The following is a 21594-nucleotide window of genomic DNA, read 5'->3' as shown; positions in this document are numbered from 1 at the left end:
GAGTTCAGTCTTGCGTAACTTTAAGAGGGCTTAGCCTTCTGTGAAACACCTTTCACACCCTGCCCCCTCTACTCTCTTCCTCTCAATACATAATAAAACAGAATGGCACTAGCAGCCACAGGTATGATTCAAATGGGAAAAACAACAGAACAAATATCCTACCTGGGTCAACAATTGGCAAATGTTTCGTTTTTTCCGAGACTGTGTGCTCCAATATTGACATAGAATTCTACCTAGTCCAATTATAATAACCTAGGCCTACTAGATTATATGAAAATCAGTTATGTGCTTTCTACAGATAATCAGGTTAAAATGCTTTACTGACGCAATTTACTTCTCTAATTATTAGGAGATCTCAAAGGTACTCAATCCCAAAGCCAAAATCAGCAAACACCATCATCTCAAGACATTGCCTGACAAACATGGCTAATCAGATTGTATTTTTCTGTTACTCAGTGATTGATCAATCTATTTACATTTTTGGTTAAGCATTGCACTGTGTGTGTGTGTGTGTGTGTGTGTGAGTGTGTGTGTCTGATAGCTCACTCTAGTCTCTGCAGTTGTTTACAGAGAGAAGGACCAGACCGCCGTCACAGAGACAAATACAAGGCTATCCCTCTGAAATGGGAGTTGAGCGGGGGGGGGGGGGGGGGGGGGTTCTGGACAGGCCAGTATCAGTGGTTACCCTTCCCCCTCCTCCCACTCTCCGTCAACCTCATTAGGGTCACCCTGGCTGGCTGATTGAAGCCAACATTAATGAGGGGAATTGGCTTGTAATTTCACCTCTCATTTCCTCTTAATGCCACTAAGCAACAAGCAGCGCCCCCTCATCCACTAGTCTCCCGGTCCTTGTATACTGTTATTTAATAAGAGCCTAATGACAGAGAGGATCAGTCAGGCTGGTTGCACGGGTCAGCGGCTCCCAGGTCCCCACTGACGTGTTTCATTAGGCTGCAGTGAGGGGACGTAATCAGGTCTCCTGCTGGCAGGTCAAATCTTCAGGCCACTGCTTCAGACTCTGACCTCTGCTCTCCTCCTGCTCAATAGGACTAACACTGGTTGGTAGTTATTGTCCCTGAGCATTATATGCAATGCTTAGAAGTCCTTTATACCTGTAATCTTGCCACATGGTGTGAATCATGCCACTGGGGAAGGTATGTTGACATAACTGCTCAAATGTGAAAATGAACGTGAAACTGACAGCTACAACACATTATCCATTAAAATTTACAGATGAGGTGGCTAATCAAAACAAACAGTAATGTAGATTGCTCTAATGATTCTAGTAAAAGTCTTAAGCAAGAGAGCAATCATTCACTTGAACAATATAACAGCACTTTCAACTAAAGGTGGTAATTACCACTGCATGCGCATTGCGCACGCACACACACACTCTCACACACACACACACACACACACACAACAAGCTGCACGGCTGATGTTCCTAGCTGCTAATAAGGTTTGCAACCTTTCCATCTCCCAGTGGAAATTGCACTTTGCTCACACCAGCCATTCTGCTATGAGAGCTCCGTTCATCAAGGGACCGTGGAGTTGGGAAAATGAGACCTCTGAGAAAAACAGTCTTGTAAATCATTATGAGACTGCACAGCAGTCAATTACAAGTGAATAATAGATGTCATAGCAAACTACTATTCTAATTGTGACATATTAGAAACTCATATGCAGTATAATGTTGTAACTAGAGTTACTACACAAGTACAGGGGGAGCATGAAAGTGTTACCATCCATTTATTGATTCAAACCGGCACCGTAATTAAATATTCCATTAACTGGCTAATTCACTCTGGCCATCAGTGTAGCACACTGTGAAAATGGTGTTGAACTTCCAGTCATCATGGGTTTTGTGAAATCAGGATATTGGTATGCCTTTCAAATGGTCATAATGTCATCAGCAGCATGCAGCTTCTCTCCCTGACGCTTGTAATGGGAGTGAGAAGTGACATTTACTAGAATGTGCAATGAACATTCTGGAAAACCAAACAGGGGAGCTGTGGTAAAAGAAGAGGACGGCTGTGATAAATTCATGTGATAAATCGATAACATGATGTTCATGTTTGACATGGAACATATTTAATACGATTACCTGTTTCATCCACAGCAGAACTGGGCAAAGATGTATGGATGTCTTCATAATAGGCTCATTTTGTAAATAAGCTCCATCTCACTGTTCAAATAAACCTCCTGGCATTTTTCTTCAAGTGAAACTGTTGTGATCAAGCAAAGAGTGCCAAAGGAACCATTAGTCAAATGCTGGTTGAAATGTGCGTGGTATAGCATCATGACTACAATTGGCAAGGCCTATAAATTCCCCTCAGGCTTATGATTACTCCTTATGACTATCTGAGTGAATGAAAGAATGTACTTGTCAGTCAGGGAGAATGGGCTAGCCTCTAGCCACTGCCAGCTATGGAATTTCAATTCTAAATTTGTCTCGTGTAGTGGTGAGTTGGAAATTGGCCACTTCAACGGTTAAACAGACAGACAGATATGAGGCAGAGACTAGTGTGTGTATGTGTGTACTGTTAGAAGATAGTGTTGTGAAACGCAACAACTGGTGGCAACTGAGCTGCAATCAATTTAAAGCATTCAAAGCCTTTCTTTTGCTGGTGTTTGCAGACCCTACATAAAGTATAAGTACATATTTTTGTGAAGGTTTTGAGACATGTTTTAGGAAACACTCATGAGCTGCTTTGAAACATGACATGGTTACACCAATAAATCAAGAGTTGTGAAGCACCTCTAAGAGATTCAAAACTCGGGTGTCGGATGAAACAGTCTTTCAAATCACCTTAAGTGCCGAATTGAAACCCCTTTTCTTTTCTTTTTTTTAAAACTCCAAGACACTCTTCGCCCCTTTCCGAACACTCCTAATGATATGTTGATACACTCCTTATCAGCAGTCCCCTCTACTAGGGTGTTTTGATAAGAGAGTGTAGGACTCAAAGAAGACAGTTGTCCTTTCTTTGCCGACATGTCCTCTGTACTAATTTTACACAAGTCTTTCATGTTCATTTTTTTCCACCCTTACCTTCTTTTTACTCTTTGGTCTGTGTAGGCGGACAGCTACAGGCCACTTGTCAATGCTCACTCCATACTTCAAGGGCATAAGCAAGCTCACTGAGAGCAGGCCCGTTGTTTTATTTATATATATATATATATATATATATATATATATATATATATATATATATATATATATATATATATATTTAAAAAAAACATTTCAATGAAGCCTTTGACAGGTAGTGCTCAAAAGACCAAGGAAGCATGTCCAGCAGTTAACTACAGACCAGCAGAAAGCCTTTCATAAGACATGGCTCCTTCCAACGACCTGACATGGCTCCTGTTTTTATTACAGTTTTTATTTAACCTTTATTTATACAGGGGAAAACACACTGAGGTCAAGGCCTCTTTCGCATGTGCACGCTGTCCACAATATCTATACAAAACAACACATACAAAATTCAACAAGATATAAAAGTCAGCTCTAGCTAAAGAGACATCTCCAAATGTGTATACAGCAATATCTATTTCATACTGACCTCTTTCTCTGCTCCAACGTCAAATAACCTGACCTCTTAACTTTTTTAAACTAACACTCGTAATCCTCCCAACGATGTAACACATGTTGTATAAATAATCCACCAGACAAACAGCCTGTACTATTCATCTATGAAGGCGTTTAAGTGCCTGTGGGAGCCACTAGGGGAAAACCCTGCTGTGTATTGGAGTTGGGGTTGACATGGGTCGGTGGGGGGGTCGGTGGGTGGGTGGGTGTGTGTGTGTGTGTGTACTGGCGTGGAGCTGCAGTGTTTGGCTGGGACCTCTCTGTGTTCCCTTGGCCTGGGACACAGAGCCAGAGCTTTCTGGGCTGCGATTCAAGAGCAATAAACTTCCTGACCATTTCAGAGATGACATTTGGAGGTATCAGCATGCGAAGGCCTGGGAGGGGTTAGCCCGCTGCGCCACGGCGACCCTGGAGCTGCCACCACACCGCAGCCGTGCTGTGCCCAGGGATTCGTGTCAAAGCTCAGCCTTAAAATACCAGTCCCTGCTCCTCCCCTGCTCTTCATTTCACACACATGCCGCGAGCTGTCTGAATCAAAGTGCTCTATGACTGGGTCTCTCGTTCTCTCTTCTCTTCCCCCCCTCTCTCTCTCTCGCCCTTTCTCTTTCGATTTCCTCTCTGTGTCTCATGTTAAGGGTTGAATAGAAGAGAGGGTGACTTTGAAATGCCCCTCTATAGGCATCTCCATTGTAAACGCTCATTGATTCACAGATACTGTTTTTCAAAGGTCAAGATTTGGTTGTCAAATATATCGCAGAAGCGCGTTACCTTGAAACACAGACTACACTGAATCTTTACACATCAATACGTCATGTGATAACGGTGACAAAAGACTCATTCACCTAGCAGGGCAGAAGGCAGGGTTTGGTCTCTTCAGTTATTACTTTCCCTACCTCTTTAATTCCAGCCTGGCGAGGTCAAGGTGCAGATATTCTCACTCAAGTCTGTTGTTCATTTACTTCCACACGGGCAAAAGGCAGAGAGGTGAGGAAGCAGCTGTTGTATGGCATGCTAAATGGGCTCTCCACACACACGCGCACACACCCACGCACAGTCCTAAGTAGCGCAACATGAGAGTCGTCATGCAGAGCAGGAGGACTGCTCAGAATCATTCCTAATCAGACTGTTTCTCCCATGGCTCTTAGCTTTTGGTTGCACGTTTGCCCAGATTTCCTCATTTGGTTTTCATTTGTTAGGTTGCCCGAGGAAAAGTTTGAGACGGGGGAAGTAAGAGTGTAACTGGGGTAGTTTAATCAAAAGCTAGCTACATTTTGAAAAGCATATTGTTGTCACGTAATAATGCCACTATGATATTCACAATTCTTGATAGAACAATCACTGTAAGTTGATTTGTCACAATAGAAAATCATCTCGTCGAACGACTTCATCATTCTATGAACAACCCATCAATTCAATATGATCACATTGTAGTCTCTGCCAAACGGCTACAATAACCTACAGCATAATCCTGAAATAGCACAATTGTGCATTTGCCAGGAATGAACAAGGCCTAGCTTCTTCACATGTCCTAGAAATGCAAGCAGAGCAAAACATTCAAGACACTGAACCAGAGGCTAGCACAGCGCTGTGGTTTAGTGGCAGATTGTTCAACACATGCTGATATTGTGTTACATTCTGCAGGGAGACATCTTTAAGCGCTTTAATCTAAGGGATGTTTCTCCACCACAGTACTGTTTGTTCCACTTTCCACCCACACAGAGTGTCACGAAGATATGGATCTGGCCACTTCAGAGATAAAAAAAAACAACAACAACAAAAAAAAAACCACACGCTTCAAAGTGGGGATGTGCACTCTGGCAACCCAAATGTTTACAACACCGAGGACTATATCAACCTCTTCACCTGCAGAACAGAGGCAGGCCTCCATATATACACACCCACATACACACACCCACACACACAAAACCACCAACCCACTCCAACCTACCACCCTCTGAGCTCACACTGGGGTCTATCAACTATTACCTCTTCCAGCCAAACAGCAGCTTGAGATTGAGAAAATGTGTGTGTGTGTGTGTGTTGGGGTTGTCATGCCACAAACAGACATGGCCTTGTCTAGTACCAGCCTCCCCTTCCCCACCCCCAACCCTACAATTTCTAGCTCTCCCCCTGCCCAGAGACATAGTCGGGGGGGGGGGGGGGATTGGCTGTGTGCACTCCCACAGGCTGGAGCCGGCATGGAGGACTGGGGTGAATCAGACACAGTGCCCACGGCTGGAAAGAGAAAAACACTTAAGAGCTGGACTGTGCTCTGGGAATGTTGATGAGGAAGAGGGGCCTTTATATTCACTCAGTGGCTCAGAGCAGACAGACGGGCACACTGTGTTTGTGTGGGCGATTTGTACCCTGTCTGCCTGCCGAGCTATTGAACATGAGCCTTTTTGAAGATTAGGTGTTTGCATTATTTTGCATGACTTAGAATGATGGCGGTTATTTAGACCCTGCAAACTAGGCCTGCGAGTGATAAATATGTAACTTTTTTAAATGATATAGAGTTGGATAGTTAGTTAGCTGCATAGTTGGAAAACTGTGTTGCCCTAGTGTGCTTCTTACTGGTGGGCAAAACTGTTGAACAAAAGCGATCTTAAATTGTTTTTGTTCGTGTTCAAGGCCCAGGCTAAACTAAATGGAATTGCCTTTGTTTACATTAAGATCCAAAGAGACGAGACAAAGCTGTTTAGTCTATCGAAGACTCACAAGACATAAAACTAGAAAAGATTCACTCCTCTCAGGCGTCAACGAATTTGGTTGGAGCCGTGGCACACTTACCGTCTTCTGTCTCCTGCCACACGATGCCCTCCAGATTGACGCTGGTACCGGGCTCGCAGGGCCCCAGGCACTCGGGCTCCGTTGCCATGGCAACATCCGACGTGTTCACCGCTACAGAGCGCGTGCGAACCATGATCTGCTCGCACGGCGAGGCGACATCGCTGTTGCCCACAGCAGCCAGGAGGTGGAGGGGGGGAGGGGCTGGCGTTGAGATTGGAGATTCCATCTGCAGGAGAGAGAGGGTGGGGGGGAGAGAGACAAGACATGAGACCCTTCACTTCAAAACCGCTGTGTATATGCCAGCAGATGTTAGATATGAGAGGGATGCCACAAAGAGGGGAAATCTGAACGCATGGGTGAGCTCCAGGAATGCCAGTGGCCCTTGATGTAATCTGATGCTTCGATTGGCCAACGGGTTGTTGTGTGTGTGTGTGTGTGTGTGTGTGTGTTAGAGTGAGAACGAGAGAGTGTGTGTGTGTGTGGTGTGTGTGGACTTTGCCTATCTCCAAGACCTGATTAGCAGGCATGTAGGCGTTGGACTGCTTTAGTCTCACTCTGGGAGGGAGGTGAGAGAGCTCGAGGGTCCAAGTACCAGGGTTCGAATTTCAGGGGGGGCTCACTTGGGCCCCCCATGACAAATCAGGGCCCCTCCATAATGAAATATTTATCAATCCAGGCACCCCCACAAGTTCAGATATAGTCATCCGCAAGAGTCAGTTTGTATTTCGTACTCCCAAGTGTTCCAATCCTACCCCCCTCTCTCTGTTCTTTTCCTGCCACACAGCCCAGATCTCTGACACCGCACCATGCCATGGACTGATCACGCTCTAATTCCCTCTATTAAGAAGCTGATTGTGGTGAGGAGCAGGCTGCAGACGGCTAGTAATTGATTCCACCTTTTCTGTGACACTATGGCGGCAGAAGAGAGTGTACAGTATGTGTTCAATGAATGAGAGAGCATGTGAAAGAGGGTGAGTGTGAGATGGGGTATAGGGGGGAGGGAGAGAGAGAGAGAGAGAGAGAGAGAGGTGCGGGGGTGTATCAATATTTGTTTGAAATGAGGTCTTACACGCCTAATTTTGCCATAGCTTCCCAACAGCTCTCTGTTGACTCCCTCCCTACTAGGAGACAACTGAACAAATGAACATGGCAGGCACTGCAGTGTGCTGGCGGCTTAATGACGTCGTAATAACTCTGTGTCAGTTTATGATGCATGACGTGGCCAAGCTGTGTGCTGCTGAATGAATGGGACAGGACAGGTAATCACCCAGGCAGTCAACCTGCTCTGTTCCACCCCGGCCCTTATGGAGACACAGCAAGCCTGCTGCAGACAAGACCACACAGACACAATGGAAAAAACCCCTCTGAAAGTGACAGCCCTGACGAGAGGCAAACAAAAACAGTAGGAGCATGGTCGGGGGCCTTCTGATACACGTACTGTAGCTTCTCAAGCCACGTTTCTGGAGAGACCTTTCAGAGACGGATCTCTTGGATGATTCTAGACTTGAATCCATTACTTTGTTCATAAGCCTACTTGCTTTCAAGACAGTATTGTAGGTAATAGTGTACTAACCAAAGAATTGAAGTAACCTGGATCAGAGATTCAGACCTACTTCCTCAATGAACACTCATTAGGCTATCCCAATTACTATGACAACAAGCCTTTTGTTCACCACAAGCCTCCACGGAGAGCCCTTTTAAGACTGTAGCACAGGCTTGGCGCCAAGGTAATGTAATTAAGAGGGCACATGAAATTTCTGAGGATAAAACAAACAACAACAAAAAACAATCGAGCTTGGTCATAATACAGGTTGGATAATTGACCACTGTCTTGCCAGCAGAAAGCGGGCTACTATGCCGCTAGCCCGCTAAAAGAGAGAGCGCATTTCAACAACTTTGCAAATAAACGACTCAAACATACCAACATAAATACAGTAGGTTATAGTTAGCTGGTTAGTTCTTTAGGTAGGTAGGTTTATTTACTCAAACTATGTTCATGATGACCTGACAATGCCTTCAGCCCAGCCCAAGCCAAATTAGCGTTGTTTTTGGAGACGGAAGGAGCAATGAGGGGATTTTGAGACGGCTAACCCTTTGTGGAGTGGATAAAATGACTTGATTAAAGAGGTTTCCGATTTTTGGGGCACAAAATTCAAACTGAGGGGGCATTGCCACCTTTGGGTTCATTTTCTCATGCTAGCAGTAGCCTAACCTAGCCCATCTCGGGGTTGAAAGACTCTCATACCTCATTACAGGATCCTCTCTATGTTTAGCTTCTCTCATCTTCAGCACAACCAAAACACCAACACTTTAATTCTGTGGCAACAGAAGGTGGAGAAAGTGAAAATACTCCACTTCCAAAAGCTGCATGCTAGGGGAACTACAAAACTGACATATTACTCAAGCCTCCGCTCAACACTCAGCCAACGCTACATTCCATCGCTGTTCCCTCTTGCTGGATTTACAGTCTGGTTTCTTAAAACACACCAAACCACAATGTTTGAGAGGTTTCTGCAGTGTCACGCAAGCCTTCCCTTCAAAAGTAGCCCCCTGCCAATTCCTTGAGCATGCCGCAGCGGCCGAGAGTGGTGTTTAACTGAGTGAAAGGATTTCTATGGATTGGGGACTGGTGTTGAGCATAGCAAGTTGCTGACAGAATCACTGTGTGTATTAGATTGAGAGGAAATCTCTGTGTGGATTTTCTGTGATCTTCACAGTAATTTCCCCCTGACTGAGAGGATGCTGCTGCACATTTTGCCGGACATATAAACCTCAGCTTTAACTTGTTTATTAGAGTTGGGATTAAGAAACTGAGCACATGGCTTGAGCAAGGATTACAAGAGGATTATGCCATAGTGTCATGCCAAGACACCTGTCTCTTTGTTGGACTAGTTTTGAGGTGGTGCGTGGAGGTATAAACTCATGTTTTGGCTGGTCCAGGGTCCAAAAGTGTTTAACTGCTAAACCTGAACCAGTACTTAGAGCAGCTAAGTGGGTTAAAAAAAATTGGCTAAACACATAGTGTCTTCAATTTAGCTCAAACGAGCAAAAGGTTTAGCAGTTCACCAGTATATGAGGCAACATACACTCACCGGCCACTTTATTAAGTATTGTTCAACTGCTCGGTAACGCAAATATCTAATTAGCCAATCACATGGCAGCAACTCAATGCATTTAGGCATGTAGACATGGTCAAGACGACCTGCTGAACTTCCAACCGAGCATCAGAATGGGGAAGAAAGGTGATTTAAGTAACTTTGAACGTGGCATGGTTGTTGGTGCCAGACGGGCTGGTCTGAGTATTTCAGAAACTGCTGAACTCCTAGGATTTTCTCGCACAACCATCTTTAGGGTTTACAGAGAATGGTCCGAAAAAGAGAAAATATCCAGTGAGCGGCAGTTCTCTGGGCGAAAATGCCTTGTTAATGTCAGAGGAGAATGGCCAGACTGGTTTGAGATGATAGAAAGGCAACAGTAATTCAAATAACCACTCGTTACAACCAAGGTATGCAGAAGACCATCTCTGAACGCACAACACGTCGAACCTTGAAGCAGATGGGCTACAAAAGGGGGGCCAACCAAGTACTGGAAAGGTGTACCTAATAAAGTGGCTGGTGAGTGTATTTGTACATAGTCATTTCATGGTATGGAGTCACAGTCCTTATGTTCAGTCCAGTCCAGTATGTTCAGTCCAATGTTAATTTCGTCAACAAAAGTAATGACGAAAATATTTGGCAAAAAAAGACAAAATTATCTCTGTGACTGAAATTAGACTAAATGGTGAGATGGATATTTGCTTTAATATAATTTGCAAGTCACAACCACCCCATCTCTGCCTGGCAAACTAATCATGAATGCAAACAGACATATGCTTGGTCAAAGCAGAAAAAGGGGCTATGTTATGTGGATTCGAACAAGACTGAATGCAAAGTAACACAAACTGACAGGAAAAAATACAACTAATGTCAAGACAGTCAATCTTTGTGTTTGAGAGGGGCAGTTTTAGCAACAATAACAATAAAATTACATTAAGTCGACTAAAACGGCCCATTCTAACTAGACTTACCATTATTCAAATTACAAAAACTTTTAGTCTAAATTGCTAAGACTAAACTAACTAACTAACTAACTAAATAATAAAAAAGTGTGCTAAAATGAACACTGGTTCAGTCCTAACTGAGTACAACACAAACAGCTGAACTCCAGTACTATGCAAACATGTAGAAATGTAGAATTACAATGTTGTTGAGTAGTCTTGGAGTAGGCCAAGCCTACAATATAGAACTCATAAACTCATCCAAAGACACAACACACCACACTAACAAAAAACCACACAGAAACCAGCCTTATTTCCCATTAGCGGAGACGAGGGCAAAATTAGTGGTTTGGAAGAGGAGGTAGCCTAGTTAACCTAATCTTTATCTAATTTTCATTTTCCTCTAGCAAAACATTTGAGTATCGCCTTGGCATTACACTCAGTGTGGATTTGATGGTCTCCTTTGTGGATCGGGTAACAGTATCAGAACTGCCAAATCAGATAGGCTATTCCTCTGAAATGAATAACAGCCCAACCTGAATCAAATTAGGCCTACTGTATGTCTGAACTGAAAGAGGAGCTCTGTTTGAGAATGACTGCGAGTAATCTGCATTCGCTTGCAATAGTGGACATCCTAAGCCTATTCTATCTGCTTCATAATGACTGATAGAGCTAGTGATTGACTCTGAAAGACTGAGTGCAAAATTCAATAAAAAAGGGTGACACTGCAAAGCCAATCGGGGCAAAAAGGGAGTCCTTTACCATACCATATTGTGCAGTCAAGTGTGAAATTGTCAATAACAGCTCTAATGCTTCAAGGGATAAGCCTGAATAAGGGGTGGTCTATGCAACGAGACCTCCAAATGTTATGCCTCCTAACCCACTGAAACCAATGATCACAACATTACAGACCTTCACACAAGACTCTTAACTCAGGTAAAACAACCCTTACTAGGCTAGTAACAGTCTCCCATATCGGCCTACACTTTTATCCTGGGCAAGGCAAAGGGTAGTCTCGCGTAGCCATACCTAAATTACGTTGTTCTTACTCCTCTCTTTGAGGTCTGGAATTTTAGATCAGCCGTTCTTGCTTGGATTGAACCGAATGGAGCGATGGGAGAATGTGCTTGCAATTTCATTGGATGTTACATTCTAAGAACCCTCCCCTACACGTAAAATAGTTGTTTGTTGTCATGTGCGTGGTCTTTTCTGATCGGGTAGGGCTATTTTGCAGAGTTGTTGCCTATGCTAGCTTGCAACATGGAAGCAAATGGAAGAAAACCTGAACTAACTGAATTCTGTTTTTTTTTGGCTCTGCCAAGCAAGGTATTTAACATTTAATGTGTCGGGAGGCATCACTCTTTTCAAACAGGTTTCCACCCCTTTGTAGCTACTTTCTGCAAATGATTTCCCCATGTTTTTTCTAACTAGGAAAGCCTGGTCTTAACAAGGTTAGGAATAGGGGAACTCAACAAAACAGTGTTCAGCCAAACTGCATTATTCCCATTTCATTATTCCCATTTCATTATACCCATTTCATTTCTGTTATAGAATTCCTTGTGACTTCAGGAATAGTCTCTTACAGTACAGTATGTTGCTGATGTTTCAGGCCAAGTGACATTACTCTCTGTAAGCTTTGCCTGAGCCCAGAGGGTCCCAATTCCGCATTGGCTACCAGTCAGACAGGGGTTTGAGTGGAAACAATTATTAACTCAGGGCATCCTGCTTGTTTTGACAAATGGATGCCTTGTGTCCTGAAACAATACAGTGGATGAAAAGAGTTGGGCTAGGCATTCTGTTTCATAATACTGAAATGAATAATTATTGCTGTTTCATTTGGGTATGAAAGTAATCTCATTCCCAGACACTTCCTCCCAATATTCTCAGAAAGTCTGGTGGACCAACTAGGGGGTCACATTAGCTTCAAAAGTCTGCATTTTAAGAACGCAGACCCTCCAAAAATTATTATGACATTAAGCTATTACTTTGACATTAAGTCTCCTGTCATGTGAATTACTATTCAACTCTTGTGTCACTAATGACAGATGCTTAATGAATGTACTATGAATGTTACCTACACAGGGTTATAAATGCTTTATGTATGTTGTTTTGAATGCTTTATTTATGTCTTTCAAGTAAAGTGTTGCCAGATTTGTTCTCTGTGTGGATTATAAGGACATCATGGTGACAGAAGTAGACAAATCAAAGAGCCTTTTTCTTAGTGACTAGCCTTAGATGTAGCATTAAGCTTCTAGAGCTATGCATGATATGGTTACTTAAAAAGGGTGTACAGATGCCCAAGCTTAAAGTTAGCAAAAAAAACAAACTACACAGATAATGTAAACCTGACAGAAAGTGTAAGCCGATTCCACCAGCTGGCAAAAGGCACTCTCAGTTTCTAGGCAACTCTCTCAGTTTCAGCTGCTGGGCCTAATTGTAGGCTTTCAAGGACACATAACTACACATGAATAATACAGAGGGGAAACTCAACTGTGATGAAGTCAGTCAAGCATAACCTAGAATTTCACTGAAGTCATGAAGAGACGGCTTCTCATTCAAAATAGCCTAGATAGGCTAATTCTGAGAAATGCTCATAAATACTGTAGGCCTGAGTCAAACATGATTTCTCTTCCAGAGATGAAATAACCTGCCATCAAAACAATATTAGAGGGCTGATTGGGGAAGGCATTTGGCCTAGATGTTGAAAACACATTGCAATTCTGCTTTAAGCATGTAGGTTAAATTGTTTTTGAAGGAAACATCACAGAGCAAGCTATTCGGCATCACACTTTATATCAAGTTGGCTCTAGTGGGCTCACTGTAACTAGTAACAACATCATATTAACATGCTGTTAGGTAGCACATATATTTTGCATAGTAACAAGAGTTGAGCTTTTTGTGTGTCCACTTGTAAGTCCATACCTAAATAGTAGGCCTAGGCCTATGTAACAACATAATACAATGCTGTTACCAAGGCTGTAGGAAGAAAAAGGTTGAGATTTAGGTTCTATGCGTGTTGGCAGAACAGTCAACAAGCTTTATTGAACAGCAAGTGAAACATAAGGCAGATACGAGAGGCTGTACCTAAAGAGATACAGTATGTCTGTATTTAGCGATGAAAGGACAACTCACAAAAGACAGTGTACTCCAAATGATGTGAATGAGATTGAAAGTGACAGCGAAAGACAAGGCGGCACATCAGTCTAGGAGTTGAGAGCTAAGCTGATTAGGATAGGCCACCAATTGTCTTTCTACTGTGTCCTAATTAAATTGCCAGTAAAAGGAACATAGAAAACATGAAAATCCCCGCTTTCTAAAACCAGAAATAGGCCAAAATTGGTGCAATATGGAAGTAAAAATAATAACTTGCACTGAAGCCTCTGAGGCAGTAACAGGCAAGAGATGAAGGAAAGCCGCTAGGCTAATTTACCACTCTCAACACACTGGCAGAGAAAGATAAGCCTAGCCAAAGCACACAACATCTTAACAATGATGCCTTATAGCAGTAACCAGATGGGTAAAACATTCCTCAAGCGGTACACTTTATTCTTATGATAGCAGAAGGGCTTTGATTTGTAGAGTTTCTTGATAACTCTCCTGACATACTCTTTGATTCTCTAGTTTTATGTACAGCACAATTCATATTTCACTTCAGCATGAGGATACCCAAGAGAGCTACAGGGCTTAACCAAGCTTCCAAGACAGGGGGAAATGTATGTTTGTCTTAAAAGAAAAGCAGCAGTTGTTTTATATGTAATGTGGCCTTAACAGGTGACTAGAGAAAGAGAGGGGGCTGAGAATCTTATCTGTGGGCAGCACAATAATCAAGATAAGGTGCTGGACTAAGATTACACCTTATCTGTACTCAGACGGGCAGGATTCCATCACATCAGCAGAAAGCTGTTTCACAACAAATATTGTAGGCTACTTGGAATTGCCAAAGTAACCTATTGCAATTGGTCTTTATGAAGGCCATCCCAGAACCTGAACTGAGTCTAGGGTAGCGTAGGTGTGGAATATTACTTTTACATTTCGAACAGAAAGTTACAGGAATTTTTAATGGGAAGTTATCATAGATTTCCCACAATTACCAGAGAATTCCCTATACCTGTTTTGATAATTTCAAAGATTTTGTTGAAAATCAAATAAATTGATGCTACAGAGCTGGAATAAGCTTCATGTTCACGTAGGCCAATATGCAGATAGAGAGTGCAAGACCTCAAGAATAATTCCAATTCCACCAGTTGGTCATCCTCCCTTTACCACAACAGAATCCTGGCAATAACTAACTTCACTTCGGAGCTTCGGAAACACTCTCTCTGATTTGCTTTCATAAACTCTTATTCAGAGAGGTTGATTGCAGCTGTACCTCCTCAGCTCTGAGATTTGGCTGTTTGGCTGCTTGACTGGCCTGCAACCAGATGGTGTTTTGGTACACTATCCTCTTGTCATATCTAGACCCCGCCCCTCTTCTCTTTCCTCCCCTAAGCAAGACAAGCAACCTGAACTATGCACTGCTGCAGATCGAGGAGGATTTCCGCGTGGGAAATGGTTGCAGGCAGTTTTTCTGCCTGACTCCTATAACAGACACAGGAAGTATTTCCCTTGCATCATTCACAAGCTTGGATGTGGGGGTTCCTTTCAAAGTGCTAATGATAGCTGGTGCAGACAGAACAATCTTTACAATCATACTTTGTCTTATGATGACTGTTGGATAGATGATTCACTTACTTAAACAAATGTATTTGTTGTAAGTCACTTTGGATAAAGGCGTCTGGTAAATGCCATGTATGTATAAAAAAAAAAAAAAAAAGAATCTTCATTATCAATAAGAATAGCCTAATTAGTGTGAACATCCAGTGAATTTAGTTTTAGTTTTAGAAAACATTTATACTTTACTCCCATGACACGTTCCAACAAAGTCCTATCTGTGCAGTGGAAAATACCGGATATTCCCTCCCCCATCCCCCTCCAACTCCCCTTGCTCAGCCTCCTACTCTGACCGCAACTCATTCGACAACAACGGTATCTATTACAATAATAAGCCACATTCTTGTCAAGGTCACTCACTCAGGCTGTGAAAGAGAGAGAGGCTGTGCTGGTAGCAGAAAGCCAGATAATCCGTGCTGAGCCTCATAGGATCTCACTCTCCCTGGCCCTCTCCATTGCCATAAACCTTATCTCACACCAAAGGGAAAACCTGACAACAAACCAGGGAGCTGCTATCCACAGATCAGCTGGCTGGTTTCCCACCTAAACACCATCATTCCCTACCTGGCTTCTTAAAAAGAAAGCTTTGACTGCAAGGTGCTTGGAATAAGTCTAGACTGGAAGATGAAAAACAAGTGCCCCTTTGTTAAGACAATTTGCTCGCTAGTGTCTATTCACACCAACATATTTTGCCAAAACTGCACCGCTGAATCATATCTTAATTGGATTAATCACTTAAATTTGAAATAGATAACCAAGACAAAAAATACATAACGATTACAGTCTTTATTACACCCCAATCGTATTGGAGACTTTCACACAAAATACCCCAGATGCCCTTGAGTCCAATCTTTGAAGTTTTTCTTTGAGGGCAGACAAGAGTGCTTGGCTTCCTCAATACGAAGCGCCTTAAGGGTTTTGAATGCTCAAGTTGTTACAATACAAGCTGTTAGTGTTGGAGCTACTGCTTAATCCTATGAAGTAGTCAACAACTGAGACACAAAAGCCATTTACTAGCCTGCATATTAGACAAGGAAACAAGTTGTTATTCCGCCTGTGAGATTTCCCCGGAGACTACGACCACACAACTATTTATAAGAGTTCTGCATTAGCCTGTTTCCCTACTGCAGAGGCTTCTCTGTGGGTGGTGACTCTCCAACCACACATTCTAGAAAACCCTAACCGTAGTCCAACATTTATGCTTCCATGAGTTTTGGTTGTATTTCTAGCTGGCCGTTGAACATAATTTTTTGCATTAAAGAAAAACTGAATCACTCATGATCGTAAATTACTATCCAATGTGCTTATTAAAAATATTTTTAAAAATGTAATCCAGTAATCTATACTATATAATAACACCCCAGACTGTTGTGTCCGTCAAATTCAAAACTAAAACTGAGGTCTTCTGAAGGGTAGACAGATGAGCTGGAGTAAGACTATGACCTTCTGTGTGGTGGTTGGTCCCTGCCTACTGATGGGCTAGACACACTACTCTAGGATTCTGGTCCTCTACTTGACTCCTACTGTTGGCTGTCTCACAATGCTCCTATTGAGCCATGTCTAGCTTAAAGGTGCAATCTGTAATTCAAACAACAACAACAAAGCGGACTACTCGTCACTTTTTTGGGAAGTAGCTCAGTGATGGAGCTGGAGAAATGTAACAACTCTCAATTTCATAGACCGAGCTATCGATGCATAGACTGACCATCCACCAACTATACAGTGTTTGTTGTCCCCCATGATGAAATCGGGAGGGGACTATGGTTCAGTCTCTGTCGGTTCGTATGTCACACGCTTTATCTCAGACACCACTGGGACAATTTTGACAAAACTTTCACGAAATGATGAGTCTTGCCATACAGATAAGCCATTTAGAAAATGACACTGATTAGCCCAATTTTGACTAAACTTGGGTGAATGATGCTACTTGCCATAGATATTGCTTAGCAGTTGAGGTGACGCTGGTTCATCTCGAGATGGTGTGACTAAAATGATAAGGTTATTATCATTAAAAAAAGTCGTAATAGGATGTAAAGAGGAGTGCGCCTCAAACCGCACCTTTTGGCCAATTGACGTTGAATAATTATCACCAATTCACTATGAGCAATATGGGGCAATATGTTTATAGCGTAAAACAAGATTATATTTTGGATTCTGATGGAGTAAGACAGTTGAACTAAATCAGGCATTTATAATTTAGGCAATACACTTTAAGAATCAATGTCTGTATATCATTCATTTAAAAGTCCAAACATATAGCAGTTACATATTGCCCCTTTAATGAAACTACACTGCCAGTGAGTAGTACCTGGATTATGATCTCACTTATATGGGAAATACAAGCATAGCCCAAAATGGCATTGAACAACACACCTCACAGTGCATGCCACTACAACATGTATTCATAGTGACAAATTACAGCAAATGAACCAATCACAACCTCCGGAACCTAACTCTTACCTAACCCCTATACCTGTGTAGTAATTCTGTAATTGCTCTAGTTACAGCAATGAATTAACCCTAACCCTAACACTCAACGACCTAAATTACTATACACCACTCATACACCATGTTGCTTCTAAAGGTAGTCTAATCTGTCTGTCAAGGTTTCTCTGGGGTTACTCTTTAGAGTGACTACAAAAAGCAGGGGTGTCTATGATAAGATGGAGGCCTCAAAAACCCCCAAGACGGGTGCTTAATCAGAAGACACGCAGAGAGGTGTCAGAGGTGTCAGTTCAACACAGCGAGCTGTCATACAGCCACTGGTGGGGAATCTCACTAAAGAAATGACTTTACATCTGCAAGCCCTTCAGATCATTAAGGAACAGTGAAGTCAGTGTGAGGTGTCATGGGTGAACTGAATTCCCCTACAAACACACACAGTCCACAGTCCCTTAGCAGAAGTCTGCTCAGCCATCCTAGTTTGATGACCTCGTTAGTTGGAGCTATCTGCTAATGCCCTGATAAAAATAAACAGGGAGGGGTGCCCTGCTAGTATCCCTGCCCCCCTCTACAGCTGCTATCCACAGGCACAGCTGATGCCGCCATCTCCATTTATACTAGGGAGCATGGTCAAACTGGCAGTCTCTGTGATCCAATCTCTCAGTGAAGGGGTTGGCGGTGGCACAAGACCTTACTGGCAAACAACCTGCAAGAGGGGGAGTAGGCATTATGCTTTAATATCAACTGTTCAACAAATGAGGCTTGCACACCCTAACCTGTTGTCTGACCTGAATATCTGCTCCAATAGGGACACAAAGGTATATAATAGATGCTCTCATCAAGGTAATTTCTTCTTTATCAAAATATTGTATTAGAAATTGGTAAAACTCATAAAACACAAGAAACAAATCTGCCTTAAATGTGATTTAAATCAATGAAGACGTGTTGTTCTTAATATACATTTCTTCATTATGCACATGTACATCTGTAAAAGAAAAAGCCTACACATTTGAAAAAAAGAGACAGGTCGGCAAGTCATGTGCGACACACACAGAGACACTCAATCTGCTCCTAGTCTGCCTTCGAGATAAAATAAAAACATATTTAAAGACAAATCCCCTGTCATTTAGCCTACATGCATGTTATTATTCCCAATGGCAGTTACTTACACTACATATGTGTAATATTTGTTGGCTTTGCTCTCCAATGGACTCAACAACAATGAACTTTCCACTTTTTGGAGCATGAGGGAGGTTGATACAGTGGTTGGTGAGGTGTAGATGCGGTGGTTTGTGACTACTATGATATCCCACTGTACACTTTCAGAAAAAATATCTCCAAAAGGGTTCTTCGGCTGTCCCTGTGGAAGAACTCCATTTGGAACCCTTTTGAGTTCCATGTAGAACCCTTTTGGGATCTACACTCACGCACTTTATTAGGAACACCTGTACACCTTCTCATGGTGGAGGTGGGGTAATGGTGTGGGGAATGTTTTCTTGACGCACTTTGGGCCCGTTAACACCAATCTATCATCGCTTGAATGCCACAGCCTATTTGAGTATTGTTGCTGACCATGTGCATCCCTTCATGACCATTATTTTACTTTGTAAAATTAGTAGTGTTAGTAGTGTTCAGTATTAGTAGTGTTCCTAATAAAGTGTTAGGTAAGTGTATGTATAACCCTCTGTGATGAGGACAGACTGGGAATCAGAGCTTGAGTTGTTATTTCATTTTCAGACAAGTGATGGGATGATGCACTAGTCTGATTCAACTCTTTGTCCTCATGTGCCAGGCTTAGCCTCATCCAATTTAAGGTACCTTCATAGAATCCACTATAGCAAGGCTAGGCTCGCTAACATTTTCTCAGAGGAGACAGACTCCTGTGATAGATACTCGCAATCACCAGGTAATCTGACACAGATGTTTTGATGCCCTAAACTGACAGTTTGGAAAATCTTCTGGAAATCTTTTTTTTGACACAATCTCTGAGGTTTTGGACATGAACATTCCTCCCTCCTCTCAGATTGCTATATTTGGGGTCTGGGCCGGGTTGAATCGGTGCCTCCCCTGAGCCGCTCATGGTGTCTGACGCAAGACACAGAATTCACATCAGCAGACAATGTCTATTCCGGCGTGGAGAAAAAGATCCGACAAGCAGGGATAAGATGACACCATTTTGCTATCACTGAAGCAGACATGCAGATCCTGCGCAATTCAAATGTGACCAAAGAGGGCAACAGCCAATTTAAACTAGATTCCTTTGCCATCAAGCGGGATGAAAACGGGGTCAAATACCGCACCATGATGTTCAACGAGCATACGAAAAAGATCTGCAAGAGAGGGACAGAGAAACTGATTTCCGTTTGAACGTCCTGGGTGTCCCATGTGCCCTATCGCTTCCCTAGAACAGTACCTTGGCAAGACCCCAACTTCTACCTTCAGCCCAAGAGAGACATCAGCACTACAGACCGCATCTGGTACAGCTGCGAGTGGATGGGTGTCAATAAGCTAGCTGCGATGTTGTCCCGTATGTGCAAGGAGGTAGGCACTTCCATCATTTACACAAACCACTCAGGATTTTTCAACAAGATGGCGCTGGATTGCATTAACAAAACTGACTCGCGTTTATACATGTCAAAATGTGCTAAAAATACTGCTAAAATGCTGAATTAACTGAGGAATAGAACACTTTCAATTTCGCTTTCAACAACGTTACAGCTGATCAAAGATAATTTCTCTATCGTTACTAAATATCAGTTTAATTTGCTGTGAAATGTTTACATAGTGGCGAATCCAAGTCAACAAGGTAAGCCAATTAAGCAATAACACACAAGAGGGTGTGGTATACCATGGTTTTTCCCCACGTCTGTGCTGTGGTCATAAGCACTCGGCTTAGTGACAGTGGCCAAATAAACAGAACCAATGTGTAGATTGAAGTCTGTCCTTGTCCATAGACTCCTTTGAGGGTAAAGAACCAAATATGTGATTTTGTTATTTGGGTGAACTATCCCTTTAATGTCTCAGTATGGGGTGCATTTTATTCATATCAACTAGTTAAGTGAATGACGTTGATGGAGAGCTTAGTGTTCTAAAAGGCCAAAACAAACAGCAGTTGACATGGAGATGAAGGGCAGTGTATGGCATATGAAGGCCAGCAGGCTCATCTGGCAAAGCATGAGGATTAGGCCAAGGCCTACATATTTCCCTTATTCGTTATTATTTTCCTCTGGGCATGGGCCTCTATCCAACACAAGAACCAATCGACAGGAGTTCTTGAATATTAGCCCCAGCTATGTTGTTAACATTAGGAAAATACCATAATAATTACATTTAACTTGAGTGATTAGACTTAATTCTAATTCTCTTTAAGCCATACCTATACCTAATTGATATGATTAAATACTATTTGGTTTTCCAGATGGAGAAAGAGGCAGGCCCACTAATAAAACATAATTGAGTGTGCAAGCTCAGCATAATCCAAGGACCCAACAACTCCCTAGCCTCTCCTATAAAAGAGGAGCCAATTTCCATACTAACTTCACCTTTATTGATCCAGACGCATTCACGTCCTCTCCCCGGCACTGCATAAAAAAAACAATGGAGCCATTTTGTGAAGTGCTGTTGTCTCAAAGTTAGAAAATGTAAATGGAGCAGGCACTGATGGTGACCTCATCAACAATTAACCAAATGTGGATGAGTTGATAGAACAAATACTTTGTAAAATAATAGATTACTTACATAGTCAATCCAAGTGCTCCTGCATATGAAGTTAACATAAAATGAAAGCATTCTCTATAGCCTGCAGAAACTACGCCAGGTTTAATTCGTAAATCCCTCTGACCATCTGTGGAGCAACACACCACAGGGAGTATTGAGATACACAAACAAAAAGTTAATCAACGGTCATATTGTAATCTCATTCCGGTTCGACAAAAGAAATCATGTTGTTTCATTCAAAATGTACAACACAGCACAGCAGAATAAATGAATCTACAGCTTTCATTCCTGGATAGCATGTTATTGACCA

The 21594-nt window shown here is 42.5% G+C and overlaps 1 protein-coding gene across 4 annotated transcripts in view; it reads right to left on the bottom strand.

Moving 5' to 3' along the window:
* LOC310812440 (zinc finger protein 609-like) overlaps positions 1–21594 on the bottom strand; it is a 47323-nt gene that overhangs the window by 11341 nt on the left and 14388 nt on the right. For all 4 annotated transcript variants that reach the window (XM_083680997.1, XM_083680998.1, XM_083680995.1 and 1 more), the window contains exon 2: positions 6380–6605. In XM_083680997.1, coding sequence (XP_083537123.1) covers positions 6380–6605 — 226 coding nt within the window. The remainder of the gene's footprint in view (positions 1–6379; positions 6606–21594) is intronic.

Source organism: Argentina silus (genome assembly GCF_951799395.1).
Source record: "Argentina silus genome assembly, chromosome: 11".
In the NCBI taxonomy this organism is placed as follows: Eukaryota; Metazoa; Chordata; class Actinopteri; order Argentiniformes; family Argentinidae; genus Argentina; species Argentina silus.
Note: the sequence above shows the minus strand (reverse complement) of the source record. Positions and strands in the feature narration are given on the sequence as shown.